Source organism: Callospermophilus lateralis, chromosome 18 (genome assembly GCF_048772815.1).
Source record: "Callospermophilus lateralis isolate mCalLat2 chromosome 18, mCalLat2.hap1, whole genome shotgun sequence".
NCBI lineage: Eukaryota > Metazoa > Chordata > Mammalia > Rodentia > Sciuridae > Callospermophilus > Callospermophilus lateralis.
In genome coordinates, this window is record NC_135322.1 from 11997549 (window position 1) to 12013743 (window position 16195).

Genomic DNA, 16195 nt, shown 5'->3' on the forward strand with positions numbered 1-16195 from the left:
CTAGAAACATAGTTAATTTTTTCTTCAATCCTGGGGATCAAACCCAAAGAAAGCTTCCTACATGCTAGGCGAGCACTCTACCACCAAGGTACTCTCCTAGGCCCAAGATTTTTCTTTTTTAATAGATACTAGTATAACGGCTTATAAATAACAGACATTTTTGCATACAGTATGTATCTCAACTTGAGAAATTTTTATATTTTTAAACTGATATTTTAAAATGTCTTTTGAATATAAGAAAATGGCTACATACATGTGTTTCTTTTTTGCAGTAAGCTAACATAATTTTATTGGACCACAATTATTCTTCATGTTCTCTGGTGGTTGGGCCTCATAAAAATGATCATGTGAGATCAGGTATGTACTACTACAGGACAAGCCACAAGAAAAATGTCCAAATGTTTACTTGTACCTGGCACAGAGTAAGCACTCAAAATATTTGTTGCTGGAATATGTGGCGCACCACGTGCCAGAACAGTCACTTAAAGTAGGTAAAAGATTGGGACCTCGGGGTGTGTGTCACAGTAGTGAGACCGAAGCCCAGGGGCGCAGGACGCGGTGGGGTGGGGAGGCAAGCGCTCTGCCTAATTACACAAGCCAGCGAGCGGGGCGAGAAAGGGGCCAAGTGAGCCTAAGGGTAGAGCAATGATTCCAGCACTAAGAGGAAGACCTAACTAACTTCTCCGAAGGTCCCGCTTCTGCCTCTTTGTCCCTGCCCTTAACTCCCCGCCTCCATTCCCACTCTGGTCACCAAGGAGGAGGTGAAGCAATTTCCGCCCTAAGAAGGGTGAAGCTTCCAGCTCCTGCTCTCGCAGGATGGTGATGGAAGGAGTAAAGGCAGTGGCCTCATTTCTTTCTGGCCCTTCCCCTAGTTTTCTTGTCGCAGTTCCGCCCTTACTACTCTCACTTCCGGCCATGGAAAAGTCACTTCCACCCGGAAAAAGGGTCGTCCATTGAGGCCAGGTCTTCTTTCCTGCCCACTCAACTTCCCCCGTGCTTCCGCCCTCAGTATCTTCTACCGCTACTTCCTGCCGGCCACTACAACGCCAACAAAGCCAGGTTCCCCCAGCTCCAGACGGGAGTTCCCTCTTCTTTAACTCCTCTCCGAAAAAAGGAAAGGCTGGAAGGAAACACTGGCCCCCACGCCCGCCCGCCAGCAGCATTTCCAGTTGCTCCTCTATCCCTCATCATACACCCTCCCATCTGGGCGAAGATGAAGGCACGTTTGCCCTGAGACAGGCGGAGTCGCCTACTCTAGCCCCGTTATCGCGAGAACTTTGAAGTATCGCGAGACTTGACGCCCGACTTGTGCGCCCGGGAAACCCCGTCGCTCCCTTTCCCCTGGCTGGCAGCGCGGAGGCCGCACGGTAAGCTGGCGCTCCGGCACGGGCTGGGCATGGGGCTTCGGGGCCGAATTTCCCGGCTCAGGAGTGCGTGCCTCATGGCCCCGGTGAGCACGGCGCGGGGCCGACCCGCCCCCAGAAGCCGCGACCACGTGCGAGCGGCAGGCCGGGACATGCCTGCTCCGCGCGGTCCGGAACCGAGAGGGCCTGGCGGGCAGCTGAGGGGTGCGTAAGGGCATCCAGAATCCTGGGGCTGAAGGGTGGCGTTGTGCAGGGAGCTCCCAAACTGGGGCCACGCCGGGCTGGTGGGACCCACAGAGACGAGCGCCAGTAAGTTCTGTGGGATCCACAGGAGCCAGGGCCAGAGTTGAAGTGGGCCTTGGGGGTTAACGCGGGTGCTGCGGTTTAGATCGCTGAGGAGCCGAGTTGGCTTCCAGGGCCCGGGCCCTCGTTCAGACCTCCACCAGACCTTATGGTCACATGTCGGACTTTCTCTCACAGATGCCTGGAGTTACTGTAAAAGACGTAAACCAGCAGGAGTTCGTCAGAGCTCTGGCAGCCTTCCTTAAAAAGTGAGTGTGGGGGCTGAGGTCAGTGGACGCAGTCTGTCCGACTGTCCGTTGGCACGTGAGCGCGCCAGGCTCCCTGTTCGGGGAGGGAGGGGAGATTTGTGTGGGACTTCCATGTGAAGAGTGCACTTTCGGTATGAGGCCTGGGTTGGTGGTTTTGCGTTTCAGCCTGTTTATTTGTGTCTTGGAACCTCTTTATAAAGTTGTGTTCAAAGGAAGGGGTTATATGGGTAAAATTGTTAGTGAGATTCCTGAATTGTGTTTTCCTTCCTGTTTCTGTCCTAGGTCTGGCAAGCTGAAAGTCCCCGAATGGGTGGACACAGTCAAGCTGGCCAAGCATAAAGAGCTTGCTCCCTACGATGAGAACTGGTTCTACACACGAGCTGGTGAGGAATATGTGTGGGCCCTTGGCTAAGGGTGGGAAGCTGGGTGACCCCATGCACAAACCCATTTTGCTCCTTCCCAAGGTTGCAGTAGGAGGGACTTTTGTGTTGTCACATGTTATGTGACTTGAGACTTTAATAACTGCGGTTTTAACAGAGCTTTGAGGAAAGCTTGGTGTCAAATTGGTGGTCGTGTTGAATTAGAAGTTCTTCACTTGAGAGAGGCAACATCTCTTCTCCATTCAGGGAGTCAGATTCATGTCCACTGCTTAACCATAACCTTGGACAAATTGCTTAATTTGCCTATGTTTTCAGTTTCTAATCGAAATGATGGAGGAGCTAATGATGGTACTATTGCAGGATTATCATGAAGATTAAATGAATTTAAAGCAGTCAAAATTTTAGAAGTGCCCATTGCACAGTAATTAAAGTCTGCTGTCTTGTTTCTGTTATTCAGATCATCATGTTAGCCTGCTATCTCTAGCAAGTTGTTTCTCACTTCGTGGTTGGGATCTGGGCAACTTCTTGCTCTAATCTTGACAGAATTCTAAGTGCCTGTAAAGAAAACACCCTGACCTTGTGATCACCCCCTGCTGTCGTGGCAGCTCTCATCTTAATATAAATACATTTGCTAACTTCACAGTGCTAGTTCTTGCCTGTTTTGACATTTCTAGACTGTATACACGTCACGCACTCTTCTATGGGTCTAACTTACAGGGATGGGGTCAGTGCTGGGTTGTATTAAGGTAGCAGCCTCTGCACAGGTCTTCTATGGGATCTTGACCTCTTTGATCTCCCTTTGTGAAGTGGGGGCTCCAAACTAGCAAAGGTCATTATCAGATAGGAAACAGTTTGGCAGATTTTAGGAATGACCCTGAGATCAGTTGGCCTCAGCCTTGGTACAAGTTGGTTAGCTCTAACAACATATTGTAGACTTGTTGTGCACTCATGCATCAAATGTCCACGGGGCCCACTTTGTTTCAGGCCTTGGACTGGGCACAGGGGACCAACATGACTCATCACAGCCTCTGACCTCTGAGGACTAAAAGATCAACTCTGTGAGGTGGGTAGGATGGGTAGCATATCCACCCACCCACCACTATAGTTTTAGAAAAAATGGGGGGGGGTTGTCGGGTTGGATGGTACATGCCTATAATCCCAGCAATTCAGAGTGCTGAGGCAGGAGGATTGCAAGTTTGAAACCAGTCTGGGCAACTTAGCAAAACCCTATCAAAACTAAAAGGACTTGGATGAAGGTCAGTGTTAAAAACTTCTGGGTTCAATCCCTAGTACCAAAAAGGGAAGGTGGGGATAGTGAAGGAAAGCTGGCTCCCTGGGCACACAACAGTGACAAGACCTGAATGACACACATGTCCTCAGTGTTTTTTGGCAATGCCTCAAGAGAGATTAAAGAAGCTTTGGATTTAAGTTTAGAACAATGTAATAGCTTTTTCCATTATTTGAGGTGCATAGACATTTTGCATGATTTGCATGTACTAAAAACCTGAAGTAGAATTGCTTTTGCCTGCTTCACAGTTGATCTCAGAAGGGTTGAGTAACATGTCCAGGGTCAGCCAGTTAGTGATATCAAAATATACCCTTAACACTGCTTGGAAAGGACTCCTCCAAAATACCAATTTTTTTTTTTTTAAAGGTGAGGAATGATTAAAAAATGGGATCAAGACCCTGGTGATGAACCTAGATGAATCTGCTGGTCATGATACAGTTGTTGCAGCCCTTTGCTTAGCAGGCCTTTCCCTGGACATCTCACACTGGGTGTGTGTTCTTCAGTGGAGCTGGAGCTCCCAGAGCTCCCTTTTGGACCTCACTTTCCCAATGGCCCTATGATATAGGGAGTCAGGGTGCTGTTGTGCCTGTTTTTTACACTGCTACAGCAACAGAAGCTGAGTTATTTTCTAATCCACTACAAAAGATGCTTGCTTACTGATGTCTATTCTGAAACCTAATGTGCTTTTCACCTAATGTGGGTACAGAGAGGTAGAGTGACTTTTCAAGCAGCTTTGGGGGCATTGGCAAGCCAGTTGTGTCTAACCGTAGGTTCTAGGCTGTATTTTCTCTCTCTGGATAGTGAGATCTGGCCTATTTTGCCCCCTCAGGAGGTAGAGGCTGGAGTACAGTGAAGAAACATACAGATGTGGGAAATCAAGAAATTTGTGGCAGAAAGTGGTCTGGATGTGAGGCAGGACTATGGGATCAAGTTTCAAGGCAATGAGATGGAAATAGAGAACAGATAATCTCTAAAGGGAGGCTCCATTGCTCAAGAACAGACTACAGTGGACCTAAGGGGCAGGATGGTGTCACCTTAGTTAGGTCTCTTGGCCTGTTTCTCAGAAAAACCTGCTTAGGAGTGAAATGAGAATCCACTGTGATGTCTTGGTGGGTATTGACTGGGAGAATGCTCAATTAGAATACTTGAAGATAGCTTATTGCTTAGAGGGTAAAGGCTGGTCCTTCTGACTCTTGTGCAGGGTCAGGGACTCAGTCATGCTGGGTTAGTAGAAAAAATGAAGCTTAGGAAGCATCACAAAAAAATTAAAGGGAATCAGGAACGTGACTTTTTCCTTGGTTTGTCAGAGAAAGGTCAGGGCAGAGACCCACACTTTTGACTAGGGTCAGGATACAACCACCTGTCTGTGCTTATTAGCATAAACTGTTGGTGCTATGGTGACTCAGAAAAGCTGGGTTGCTTGTCTCAAGTGCAGAGTGCTTTTGTCCTCCAGCCCAGCAGGAACACACAGCTGTTCCCCCTTTTCAATTCCACCAAAGTGTGGCAGTAGGGCCCAGGTCTCAAGGGGGTGGAAAAGAGGCCAGTGCTTTCCAGAACTTGGTGTTTTATAGTAGAGCTCCAGTGAAGTAAATCCCTTTCTTCACTTCTTATGGGTCAAAAATAATGGGGTAGCAGGGCCTTGGGGTAGCAGGGCCTTGTACTATCTCTCCATTGTGAGCCACAATTGAAGGAACTAGTGTGCTTTGATGGAGCTTATTTCCCACCAGTCACTGTATTTAGGGATTAAATTTAATGGTCTCCTTTGGTGCCGCTGTACCTACCTCCTGACAGCTGGATATATGTACTTTGTGGCACTACTAATAAGGAGCCCCGTTGAGATTGTCTCCCACCTGCCTGTTAGCTCAGTGTTTGGCCACCTGTTTTGCACATTGAGCCCAGGCTGAGACCCCGGAGCTCTGGGCACTGGTCCTGGCTCAGCAAGACCAAGGTTGCCTGTACCACTTCTGATACACAGCTTCTTACCTTTCCTGAGGTTATCCTTCTTTCCCCAGCCCTTAAGCCCTAGCAGAAGAGCAGGTCTCCTAAGCAGGGCACAACCAGATGAAAGCCCATGGACAGAGGTGGTTGTTCATTCCGGGATGGCGTTTTCTAAAGACTAGGGGTGAAGTGGTCATTTATTTATTTTTTATGTCAGGCTGAGAATCAAACCCAGGAGCTTGCGTGTGCTAGGCAAGCACTGTACCACTGAGCCAAAACCCCAGCCCTGGATTGATTTTAAAGTGAGCAGAGGCCAGAAACAGTGAGAACTTTTTTTAAGTACCCTGGTCACTTGGTTTGTTGTACACAGAGAACACTGCCTAGCCTCTGGCTCTGAGTCAGTAGTTTTTTAACTGAATCACTGGTTCACCCTATTGATTTTCAGAACCAGAAGAGAGCTCACTTGAGCAGATTCTGGCCCTTGTGTTCCCCAGCTTGTAGAGCCATATGATGGCTGGAGGACTGGCTGCTCCTGGTGAGGTTAAGCGGTTTGCCTAAGGCTATATCAGTCCAGCTTCTGAGGCCATCTTAATGCATGAGTGATTGTGTGCAGGGCATTTGGCACAGGGTCTAGCAGACCTATGTTCCCATTCCACAACAGTTCTGGGTTTTGCTAGAACTTGCCTTTTAGACATAGAGGCTGGCCAGGGGGGAGACTTGATCAAGCCAGTCCAGGGATAAGAACTCTTGTGTCCTGGAGGGCATGCTGGGGGTTCCAAATTGGGAGCATGCTCTGCATAGGGTATCTGCCCTCTCCCTGTTGTTACTCAGGCTCTCTTGGGCATATAGATAGGGTCAGTTTCTTAAAACATTGACTAGGCTCCACCCTCGCCATGCCTCAGATTCTTGCCTAGAGTGCATAGTGACTTGACAAACTGGGAGGGCTGGTTGGGGGCACATCAAGTGGTTATCATTTGTGTTTTCCACTTCTTCCACTTAAAATGGTGAAGATTAGCTGTCTCACTGAACTGTTGTATGTGCCTAAGAAATGTTCTCAGCTCCCTCTCACTCCACCTCCAGCTTCTACAGCACGGCATCTGTACCTCCGGGGTGGTGCTGGGGTTGGCTCCATGACCAAGATCTATGGGGGACGTCAAAGAAATGGTGTCATGCCCAGCCACTTCAGCAGAGGCTCCAAGAGTGTGGCCCGCCGCGTCCTCCAAGCCCTGGAGGGACTGAAAATGGTAGAAAAGGACCAAGATGGGTAAGCAGAAAGGGAACCTGGGGGCCAGGTTATCAGTACCATAGGTCACATACACTGAAACTGTCAGGTGCCACCCACCTGCCTCCTCTCAGGGCCAGGCAGGGCATTCAACAGAAAAGCAAAACAGTGAGGGGGGCTCACCCCGACCTCTCTGGCTGACTTCCTCAGGCTCCAGGAAGGTAATTTAGCGACTGTCCGCTTTCATTAGCCTGCTCGTTAACTTTTCCGAATTGATTTTTCGGGGCTTTTGATCTAATGCTTGCACAAACGACACCCAGTCAGCTCCCGGGAGAGCTCGTGCTCCTACCCACAGCTCGTTGGAATGCAACTGACAAGGGCTTGGGTAGGACTTGGCTGGAGCTGGTATGTGGTCCCTCAGCCAGGTACCTTCTTGGGAAGCCTGGCTTGTGGCCAAGAGGAAGGGGCTGAGAGCCTGTACTCAACAGGGAATGACTGAGATTCTTTTCTCCTTCAGGGGCCGCAAGCTGACACCTCAGGGACAGAGAGATCTGGACAGAATCGCTGGACAGGTAAGATGTGACTTTGTTCAGGGTGGGACCCTCAGTTACTCCCCCAATTTCCAGAACCTGTTGTCATGTAGATGTGACTTATTTCCTTCCCTGAAGGGCATATCTCAGGAAGGGGCTGTCCAGGGGCAGAAAAAAGATCATTTCTGCTTAAGTTTGAAATTTTGGGTGTTGGGATAGAGGAAGCCCAGGCCAGAGTGATGTTTGGCCTCTGTAGGCACATCTTGCCCCCACACACTGGTGGTTCCATTTCCCATATCTTGTGCTTACTTGGCAGCAGGTGGGTTCAGCATGTTGGGTCAGGCCCCAGATCCTGGGTGGATGACACTCAGGCAAAGTCCCTTCACCCCTATAGTCTCCCTGTCATGGAATGACCCACTGTCACCAGCCTCCACTGGGGGTGAGGGTTCCACAGGCTGCAGTACAGCAGGAGCCCCAAGACCTAAGGGGTCCTGGCATGAGCTCTGTGTTGGTTCCTAATCATTGGCTCAGGCCTCCTAGAAGCCTTGAAATGTGTAGTCACTTAGTCAGGTGTCACAAAGAATGAAAGGTGACTGCCCTCTGGGAGTTGGAAGAGAGCCTGGTGCAAACATCTGTGCTGATGGTGCATTCCCCTCATGGGGCAGTGGGCAGAGTTGGACTCATCCATTTGCTTGAGTCCCTCGATGTCTGTAAAATGGGGAGATGACCTCAGTTATGAAGATTAAATGAGTACATTTGGCATCTAGAATTCAGTGTGCTTATTACTGTAGCCAGTGGAGTGCACAGTAGAGACCCCACCACTCATCTGAATTCTTCATCTTTTCCCACAGGTGGCAGCTGCCAACAAGAAGCATTAGAACAAAAGGATGCTGGATTAATAAATTGCCTCATTCGTAATTCTGGTCTTTTGATTGACTGAAAGCACATTCCTAGGGACGGGGGTCTCTGGATGGTTATGTTGAACAGTAGCTGGCAGAGCACTAGGCCAGTCTTCCCACTTCAAACACCTCCCTAACTGGACATTTTCCTGCAGTGGGTGAGGGGACTGTATCCCTCCCCTATGTCCTGTGTTTGCAATTCTCTGGAGCAAGAAACAAAGGGTGACTGGTTAAGCAGTGACAAATCTGATGCTTTGTTGCAGTGGTGACATCTGTTAGAATAGGGATGGTCCTAGAGCCCATGTGTCTTTCCTGGGAGGAAGTGAAGAGGGACCTGCAGAACTGGTGCCATACTGCTGGGGGCTTTGCTGAGCACAGAATCCTTAGTAATTAGCCTCTGCACTGTATTCCCAGACCCATCCCCCTGCAGTGTCTCACCAAGTTACTTGGGTTGCATTCCTGCAGTTGCTGGGGTTACAGGTGCACACTGCTGCCCAAGGTGATTTTCCAGACTGGTACCTATTTATGGGCCTGCCGGGCAGGGTGAGCCTGCTTGAGCCTCTGCTTTTCATATTAGGGTAGTGGCCTTGGGCCTATCCCCCTAACAAATCCAACCCTAGAGCCTTGGGAAGGAAGTGTTGATGGAGCCAACTACTAGAGCTTTGCACAGGGCTGGACCCATGGAGTTTACACCTGAAGAGACCCCTGTTAGGTCCCTAGTGGGGCAGTTAGGACCACCTGGTACCCAGCCCCCAAAATACTTAACCCAGATCCATTTGAAAGCAAAAACCTGGAATGGAGGGAGAGTTTTGAGAGATGGACAAGTTGCAGCTATAGACTGGGGAGGATTTGCCCAGCGTGAGCAAGATGGTTCCATCCCCAACACTGGGAGGGAAAAGAGTGCATCCCTGCTGATTTTGTGCAGATAACTCCCCATGCAATCCTCTCTCTCTCCCACTTACCCCTAAGGGATTCAGCAAGATAATCACATAAAGCTTTGACTCGGCAGCATTCCTGGTAGACATTGCATTTAAGATGGACAACATACAGCTCCTGCACCATGTGGGAGATGAAGCTGCCACCCCTCCCAGTTTGGAGGTTGTCAGTGCTGAAAGATTGGTACTGAATAAACAGTATGTACCACCAGGCACTTCAGAATATTTTGTACACCGAAGTGCTATATACTGGAGGCAGGAAAAGTCAATCACAGATTAGGTAATTTGTGAGATGTCCTATGGCTAGAGGGTGACAGAGCCATTTGAACCCAAACTACCAGCTCCATCCTGCTACAGCACTATCAGAAAAAAAAAAAAGCTGAGAAAATGAGGTACAAGAGTTTACACTGAGAGCCGGGGATGTGGCTCAAGCGGCAGCGCACTCGCCTGCCATGCGTGCAGCCCGGGTTCGATCCTCAGCACCACATACAAACAAAGATGTGTCCACCGAGAACTAAAAAAAAACTATATTAAAAAAATTCTCACTCTCTCTTTAAAAAAAAGTTAACACTCCCTGGCATGACCCCAGACCAGTCAACATCCAGTTCTGGAATCTTGTTTTTTGTTTTTGCCCACCAAGGATGAAAACACTTCCCAGAGCTAATATAAGGACCCAATGCCAAGCATCTGGTCTGTACAGGGTGGGGCACCAGAAAGAGGTGCTAAGTAAATTGGACCATGTACCTGAAATCCTGCAGCTTTGCCTATCCAACCGCTAGGGGGCAGCCAATGGCCTGGAAACAGCTGCTGAAAGACGCTGAAAAATGTGAATTCCTAGGGCTTCCAGTTCTGGACCCATGAGTCTTCCTGGGAAGGCCTTAGAAGGAGGGACTGAGGCTCAGAGGAGCTGATAACCTCTATTCAGTGACAGCAGGGGTCCAACAGAACATCTGGGCCTCTGGAAGGAAGAGGGCAGGTCTCTAGAAACAGAAAGGAACTAACCTTGTCCTAGGAGCTGCCTTCATAATATTCTAATATTCGTGCACTTTCACAAACAGGGAATTATACCCATATTATAAGAGAAGACACTAGGCTCAAATGACCAGTGAGTTGGCAGAACTGGGATGCAAGTTCCAGAATCCTGGATTCTTGAAGCCCATGCTCCTCTGTGGGTGACAGTTGCATTTTTTAAAAAATTATTAAATATGGGCTGGGGTTATGGCTCAATGGTAGAGCGCCTGCCTAGCATGTGTGAGGCACTGGGTTCGATTCTCAGCACCGCATATAAATGAATAAAATAAAGGTCTATCAAAAACTAAAAAATATATTTTAAAAAATTAAATACTTCAGGCATGCAAAAGAGTATCCATAACAACATAACAGCCACCCACACACCTACCGCCCAGCTTAAGAGACAACACAAGGGGGTCTGGCAGTGCAGGTCAGTGGTAGAGCACGTGCCATGTGTGCACAAGGCCCTGGGTTCACTCCCAGCATCACAGAAACAAACCAAAAATGAAACACAAGGAATAAGACCCAAACTGGCCAAGTCCTCTGTGTGCTCCAACCCCGTCCTCCTTTCTTCCCTGAGAAGTGACCCTTCTCAGAACCGGGCATTTGTCACCTTATGTGGGACTAAACCTCCATTACAGGCTTGTATCCTAAAGTAGTACCCAGTGTTGTTTTGCCTTTTGAAAACAAGTCAACTGCATCGCGCTAGATTTTTTTCTCATCCTCGCATTATTTGAGTGGCAGCCTATTGACGCTTCCCCTATTCTGTGGTATTTGGTTGGTCGACTGTCACAACCCATGAATCCACTCTCCTGTAAATGACTTTTTGGATTGCCTCTAGACTTTTGCTAATAAAAATCTCCCTGCCATGATCTTTTCTCTTTTCAGCACTGGAGATTGAATCTGGGGTACTCTACCACTGACCACTGAGCTCCATCCGCAGCTCCCACTTTGTTTTTTTTTGCAAAGTTGCCCAGGCTGCTGGCCTCCAACTTGTGATCCTCCTACCTTAGCCTCCAAAGTTGTGGGGATTACAAGTATGCACCACTGCACCCAGCATGAATTTTCTCTCTCTCTCCCTCTCTCTCTCTCTCTCTTTGTATGTGTGTGTGTGTGTGTGTGTATACATGGGTCCCCTAATTGTTCACAAGTATCTCATCAACTCCCCCGTTCCCTACTCAAACCTCATTTCCCTGGCCAAGCATGATAGGCTCAAAAAAACCTGGGACAAAAAGATGCCTTTGAATCCCTCAAGGTCACTCCTAGACTGTATGACAACGGGAAAGTGATAACCTCCCTTCTCAGGACCTCAGTTTCCTCCTCTGTAAAGTGGTGAATGACCTATGTTGTCCCATGTGGGAAGACCCATGTAAAAGAACTCCAGTAAAAAAGCGAGGTGCTAAGCAACCGGTAAGACCCTGTCTCTAAATAAAATGCAAAATGGGGCTGGGATGTGACTCAGTGACCGAGTGTCCCTGAATTCAATCCTGGTACACCCCCGCCCCCCTCCAAAAAAAAAGAACTCTAGTAAAGTGCTCATATGGTTCTAACTCCTGGGTGCTGAGCACAGCGTCTCATGTCACAATGTCAAGGAGATCCTCTGCTCCTCAACTTGTGGATTTACAGGAGGTGCAATTCAGTGGTAGAGCTCTTGCGTAGAATGAGCGAGGCCCTGAGTTTGATCCCTAGTACTGAAAAAAATAGCCAAGACTCAGAAGAGGGAAAATCCTCGTTCCCAGCCCCGAGAAGTACGGAAACAAGCTCAGAGGGGAACAAGTTTTGCCCAAGGTCAAGGAGCAGACAGAAGCGGAGCTCAGAACCACCACACAGACTGGCAGCCGGTTCCCTGAACTCTGGCTCCCTCAAGCTTCTGTCCCCAGACCTCCCAGTGCTGAGCCAGGCCTGAATCAGCCTCTGCCCCCACCCAGCAGCCATGCCTCAGGGGAACTGCGGCCACTGCAGGTGCAGAAAGTAGTTTCTGCCTACTCTGGGTCAGCTGCTACCAGCCTGAAGCAAAGGAGCAGGGGCTGCCCCCAGGCCGGCAGTCAAGAGGCCTAGAAGTGAAGACCAGTGGAGCCCATCTCCGGCAGGGTAGGGCAGGAAGTGGGGTGGGGTTTGAAGTGGAATCTGGTACCCCAAACTGCTGCAGCACAACTCACCTACCAGTTGGGAGAAGATGCTTGGGGGTCCAGGAGTCCTTCCAGCTCCGCCTGCCACCATCTGCGGCCTCTTCTTGCTATCCGCAGCCTGTCTGGGTATGTGGCCAAAGGGCAGGTGCTGTGCGAAGGGGTGAAGGAGGCCAGTGGGCGGGAGGACAGGCGCAGGTAGTGGGGGCAGGGAGGGGGCCGGCGGAGGGGGAGCTGGGGAAGACCCCTGCAGAAATCGCAGCTATTGGTTTGACCAATCGAAGCCGGACCACAGTAAGCCTGGAGAAGGCTCCGGAAGTGGACTGGGCATCCACAGTCCCATGGAGGGAGGGAGGACCTAGAAGGCCCCCTCCCCCTGCTTGTCCCCACAAATCAAAATGAGGAACTAAGATGGCTCTTGATTGAACACCATAGTTGGGGGCAGGAAGGGGACTTGGGGGTGGCACTAAGAGCCAAAGGGGAGCAAACATTTTCTCCTCTACCCTAAATGAAAGTTGCCCTCTGTGTAGGCAGCCCCCTCTCAGTGAGGGGGGGCGGGGGGGGAGGGCAAGTGGGGTGGGGGGAGGGGAGGGCATGCCTCATCTCTAGTCCCTCCTTCCTCCCCTCCCCCACCCAAGGCCAGCTGGCAAGGGCTGTGAGAACACTGACTGAGGAGTTCAGAGAGGAAGGTCACTCTCCCCAGTGACCCTAGATATAAGACTGGAGCTCACGGTCTGAGTCTGAAGCCTGTGACCATGAGGTTGCTCACCTCCTTCCCCAACTCATCTGTCTTCCCCACTTCCCACCTTCCTCCTCCTACCTCCAGAAGATGGGGAGCTGGCCCAGTGGAGCCAACTGGGGAGTCTGAGAGCTGGGACTTCCAGAGGAGGCCAGAGTAGACACCACCACGGCCACTGGGCCACCCCTGCCTCCCTCTGAGACACTTTTGTCTCCACCCTGGGATGCCCGCCTCCCAATCCTGGGCCCAGGGGAAGGAATAAACCCACCCAGGCCCCCTAGGTTGACACTTTCAAGTTACAGAGAATTGGGGACAGGTCCAGGCTCACAAGCCAAGGCAGGCCTAGACTGTTTGCTGGGTGCCAGGCAGGGACAGGCCTAGGGAACCGGGAGTCTGAGCCCCAGAGCCACTCGAACAGCCCAATCATGCTGATGCTGGGCAGCCCCCTTGGCTCCTCGGCCTCAGCCGCCCCCACCACACATTGAGTAGAAGCCAGGACTATGGGTTCTGCCATGGGGTTACCCTGGGTGAAGTGCTGGGCGCAGGGCTGGCCTGAGGCTGTGGATGGGAACACGCACCTGAAGGACTTGGGCTGCGCTTCTCTCTGCACTGACTCTGGGAGGAGCTGTCTAGGCAGGGACACTTTAGTCCTAGGAAATCAAAACACTCAAAAGTCAGAATTTGAAGAGGCCAAAGCACAAAGTGGGTGAGCAGGGAGGGGCCGTGCTCCAGGGGCGCTGGAGCTTCCTGGAGGCCTGCATCCCCACCCCTAGTCCCTGACTCAACCCGCCTCTCTGCAGGCCCTGGATGCCAGGCCCTGTGGGTGCATGGGGGCCCACCATCTGTGACAGTGAGCTTGGGGGATGAGGCCCGACTCCAGTGCAAGAACAATGCCACCAGGCCCAATGTCACCTGGTGGCTCATCATCCAGGGCAACCACTCCTGTCCGCCCCAGTTCCTGGGCTCCGGCCAAGGCTCCAAGGGCGAGTGGACCATTCCAAAAGTGAACAAGAGCCACGGGGGCGTGTACCAGTGCCGAGTGGAAGATAATGGAAAATCAATGTCTTCCTGCGGTACCTACCTGCGTATTCGAGGTGAGTAGCCTCGCCCTGTCCCCCACCACCCAGCTAGGACACCACTTTCCTCATCTGTGAAGTGGGGATAGAGCCAGTGCCTTTGTCATGGGCTTGGAACTGGATGAACACAGTGACTGATGTTGGCACCTGCGGTTCAGGGGCTCAGGGGTTCTGGGCCTGGCCGGGGGGAGGGAGAGGACCAGGAAGGAGCTGGGGAACAGGAGGTGCCAAGGCTCTAAGCAGCAACCCCTCCTCACAGAGCCACCCCCCAGACCCTTCCTGGACATGGGAGAGGGCACCAAGAACCGCATCATCACAGCCGAGGGCATCATCCTGCTGTTCTGTGCTGTGGTGCCGGGGACACTGCTGTTGTTCAGGGTGAGACCCCCAGGGTTCTGTCCCCCAAAGCCTGGGACAATGAAAACATGCACCTCTCTGGGGAGATGGGGGTTAAATGAACTAACACAACAAGAGCATTTTAAGTGGTGTGGGCTAGAGGGTCGTTCTCATTGTTCCCCTTTCACTGTGTCCCCACTGTTCCTCCTTAGAGAGATGCTCACTCACCCAGGGTCTCTCATCCTCCTGCCTGCACCCAGAAGTGCAGTCCCCTGCAGATGTAGCCCACAGCAAGGTACACAGGACTTGTGTCCTCACTCAGTCCTTGCCACTTCGTCTCTGCAGGCCACAGCACAACTATTATTATTTACTATTATTGTTGTGGTTATCAATCCTGAAGAATAATAATGCAGTGGAGACAGTCAAAAGGACACTAGCTTTGAACCCAGAGAGACCTGTCACATAGCTTATACATGGCCTTGGGCATGTTCCATACCCTTTCTGGAAAAATACCATTGGCATCCAGGAGGGTCTGAAAAATTCTTCACCATCTCCTCCTACTCACTCCTCCTACCACCCACTCAAACCCCACAGAAGCGCTGGCAGAATGAAAGGTTTGGGGTGGACACCCAGGATGACTACGAAGATGAAAATCTTTATGAAGTAAGTAGACGGTGGGGACAGGGCAGGAATACGTATGTTGGGGGTCCTGCCAACATATCCCTACAAGGGGTGCCTCCCTGGGGTTGACAAAAGGCAGGGATCCCAGGTGTCAGGGTACTGATGTCCCTGGCCCCATGGTGTCCCTCCAGGGCCTGAACATCGATGACTGCTCCATGTATGAGGACATCTCCAGGGGCCTCCAGGGTACCTACCAGGATGTGGGCAGCCTCCACATTGGAGATGTCCAACTGGAGAAGCCCTGACTCCTCCCTCTACACAGGAACCCTGCCAGACCTATCCTGCCTGCTCTGAGCAGCCAACTCCAGCTTCTCTCCTGGAATGTTCTCTCCTCTTTCCTGGGAGCTTCCTGAGTCATCTTCCCCCTTGGAGTGTCCCACTCTTCCCTGGAGACTGCCCTCCCCCACTAACCCAGCCCTCCCCTGTTGCCTTTCCCAGGCTCCCTCCCCAGCGGGTAATGAGCCCTTAATCGCTGCCTCTAGGGGAGCTGATTACAACAGCCTCGTTAGTGTCACCCCCTCCTCCCGGATCTGTCATGGCCACTTAGTGATAATAAATCCTTCCCAACTGCAGATCTTGGCAGGAGTCATGGATCTCATGAGGATGCACCCCCTCCTTCCTTGGGACCCAGGAGTCCAGGCCTAAGCCCCCTTCTCCTTCAGACCCAGTATTCTGGGCCCAAGCCATGCCCTGCCCACTCTACACCTGGACCAGGTAGCCAGACCTGGCCACCCCCCTACCCCCAGAACAGGAAGTCTCCTGGCAAAGCCCCCACCCCAACAGAAGGACTGGTTTGGCCCCCTGTAGTGCCTCAGCCCTCCCTCTGTCCCCAAGCAAAGGGGGTAAATGGAAGGGGTATCATGGCCACCAAAAATTTTTTTATTTTTAAGCTCTGGAAAGAGTGGACTATACTGTGGGGCTTGTTCTGAAGGGAGGACATGGAAGAAACCCAGGGGGAAGTGACAGGCTGTGAAACCGAGTCACTGAAGTAAGGAGAGAAGCAGAGAGGTACAGAGGCAGTCAGGAGAGCCAGCGAGGGAAGAAGGGATGATTCGGACCCAGGGAATCCAAGGCACAGGCATAAGGAGGGGGCAAGAGAGACAGCAAGGAAGAGACAGA

The 16195-nt window shown here is 51.1% G+C and overlaps 2 protein-coding genes across 3 annotated transcripts; both read left to right on the forward strand.

Annotated features, from left to right (window-relative positions):
- Nucleotides 1–1320: 1320 nt before the first annotated feature.
- Rps19 (ribosomal protein S19) lies at nucleotides 1321–8191 on the forward strand. Its single transcript, XM_076838830.1, has 6 exons — nucleotides 1321–1367; nucleotides 1845–1915; nucleotides 2198–2298; nucleotides 6602–6785; nucleotides 7261–7315; nucleotides 8125–8191. The coding sequence occupies exons 2-6, from the start codon at nucleotides 1845–1847 to the stop codon at nucleotides 8149–8151; spliced, it is 438 nt and encodes a 145-aa protein (XP_076694945.1). The 5' UTR covers nucleotides 1321–1367; the 3' UTR covers nucleotides 8152–8191.
- Nucleotides 8192–12272: 4081 nt separating this feature from the next.
- Nucleotides 12273–15637, forward strand: Cd79a (CD79a molecule). Of its 2 annotated transcripts, none has more exons than XM_076839066.1 (5): nucleotides 12273–12373; nucleotides 13784–14077; nucleotides 14319–14437; nucleotides 14990–15058; nucleotides 15339–15637. In XM_076839066.1, exons 1-5 carry the CDS (start codon nucleotides 12295–12297, stop codon nucleotides 15543–15545), a joined length of 768 nt encoding a protein of 255 aa, XP_076695181.1. In that variant the 5' UTR covers nucleotides 12273–12294; the 3' UTR covers nucleotides 15546–15637. The 2 variants fall into 2 exon arrangements, with proteins under 2 accessions (XP_076695181.1, XP_076695182.1); XM_076839067.1 differs by having other exon boundaries at nucleotides 15208–15431.
- The last annotated feature ends 558 nt before the right edge of the window (nucleotides 15638–16195 follow it).

Coding starts and splice junctions, on each gene's coding strand:
- Rps19 (XM_076838830.1), top strand. CDS start 1,845: ATGCCTGGAGTTACTGTAAAAGACGTAAACCAGCAGGAGTTCGTCAGA. Junction 1,916..2,197: donor CTGGCAGCCTTCCTTAAAAA/GTGAGTGTGGGG, acceptor TTTCTGTCCTAG/GTCTGGCAAGCTGAAAGTCC. Junction 6,786..7,260: donor GTAGAAAAGGACCAAGATGG/GTAAGCAGAAAG, acceptor TTTCTCCTTCAG/GGGCCGCAAGCTGACACCTC.
- Cd79a (XM_076839066.1), top strand. CDS start 12,295: ATGCTTGGGGGTCCAGGAGTCCTTCCAGCTCCGCCTGCCACCATCTGC. Junction 14,078..14,318: donor TACCTACCTGCGTATTCGAG/GTGAGTAGCCTC, acceptor CCCTCCTCACAG/AGCCACCCCCCAGACCCTTC. Junction 14,438..14,989: donor GGACACTGCTGTTGTTCAGG/GTGAGACCCCCA, acceptor CAAACCCCACAG/AAGCGCTGGCAGAATGAAAG.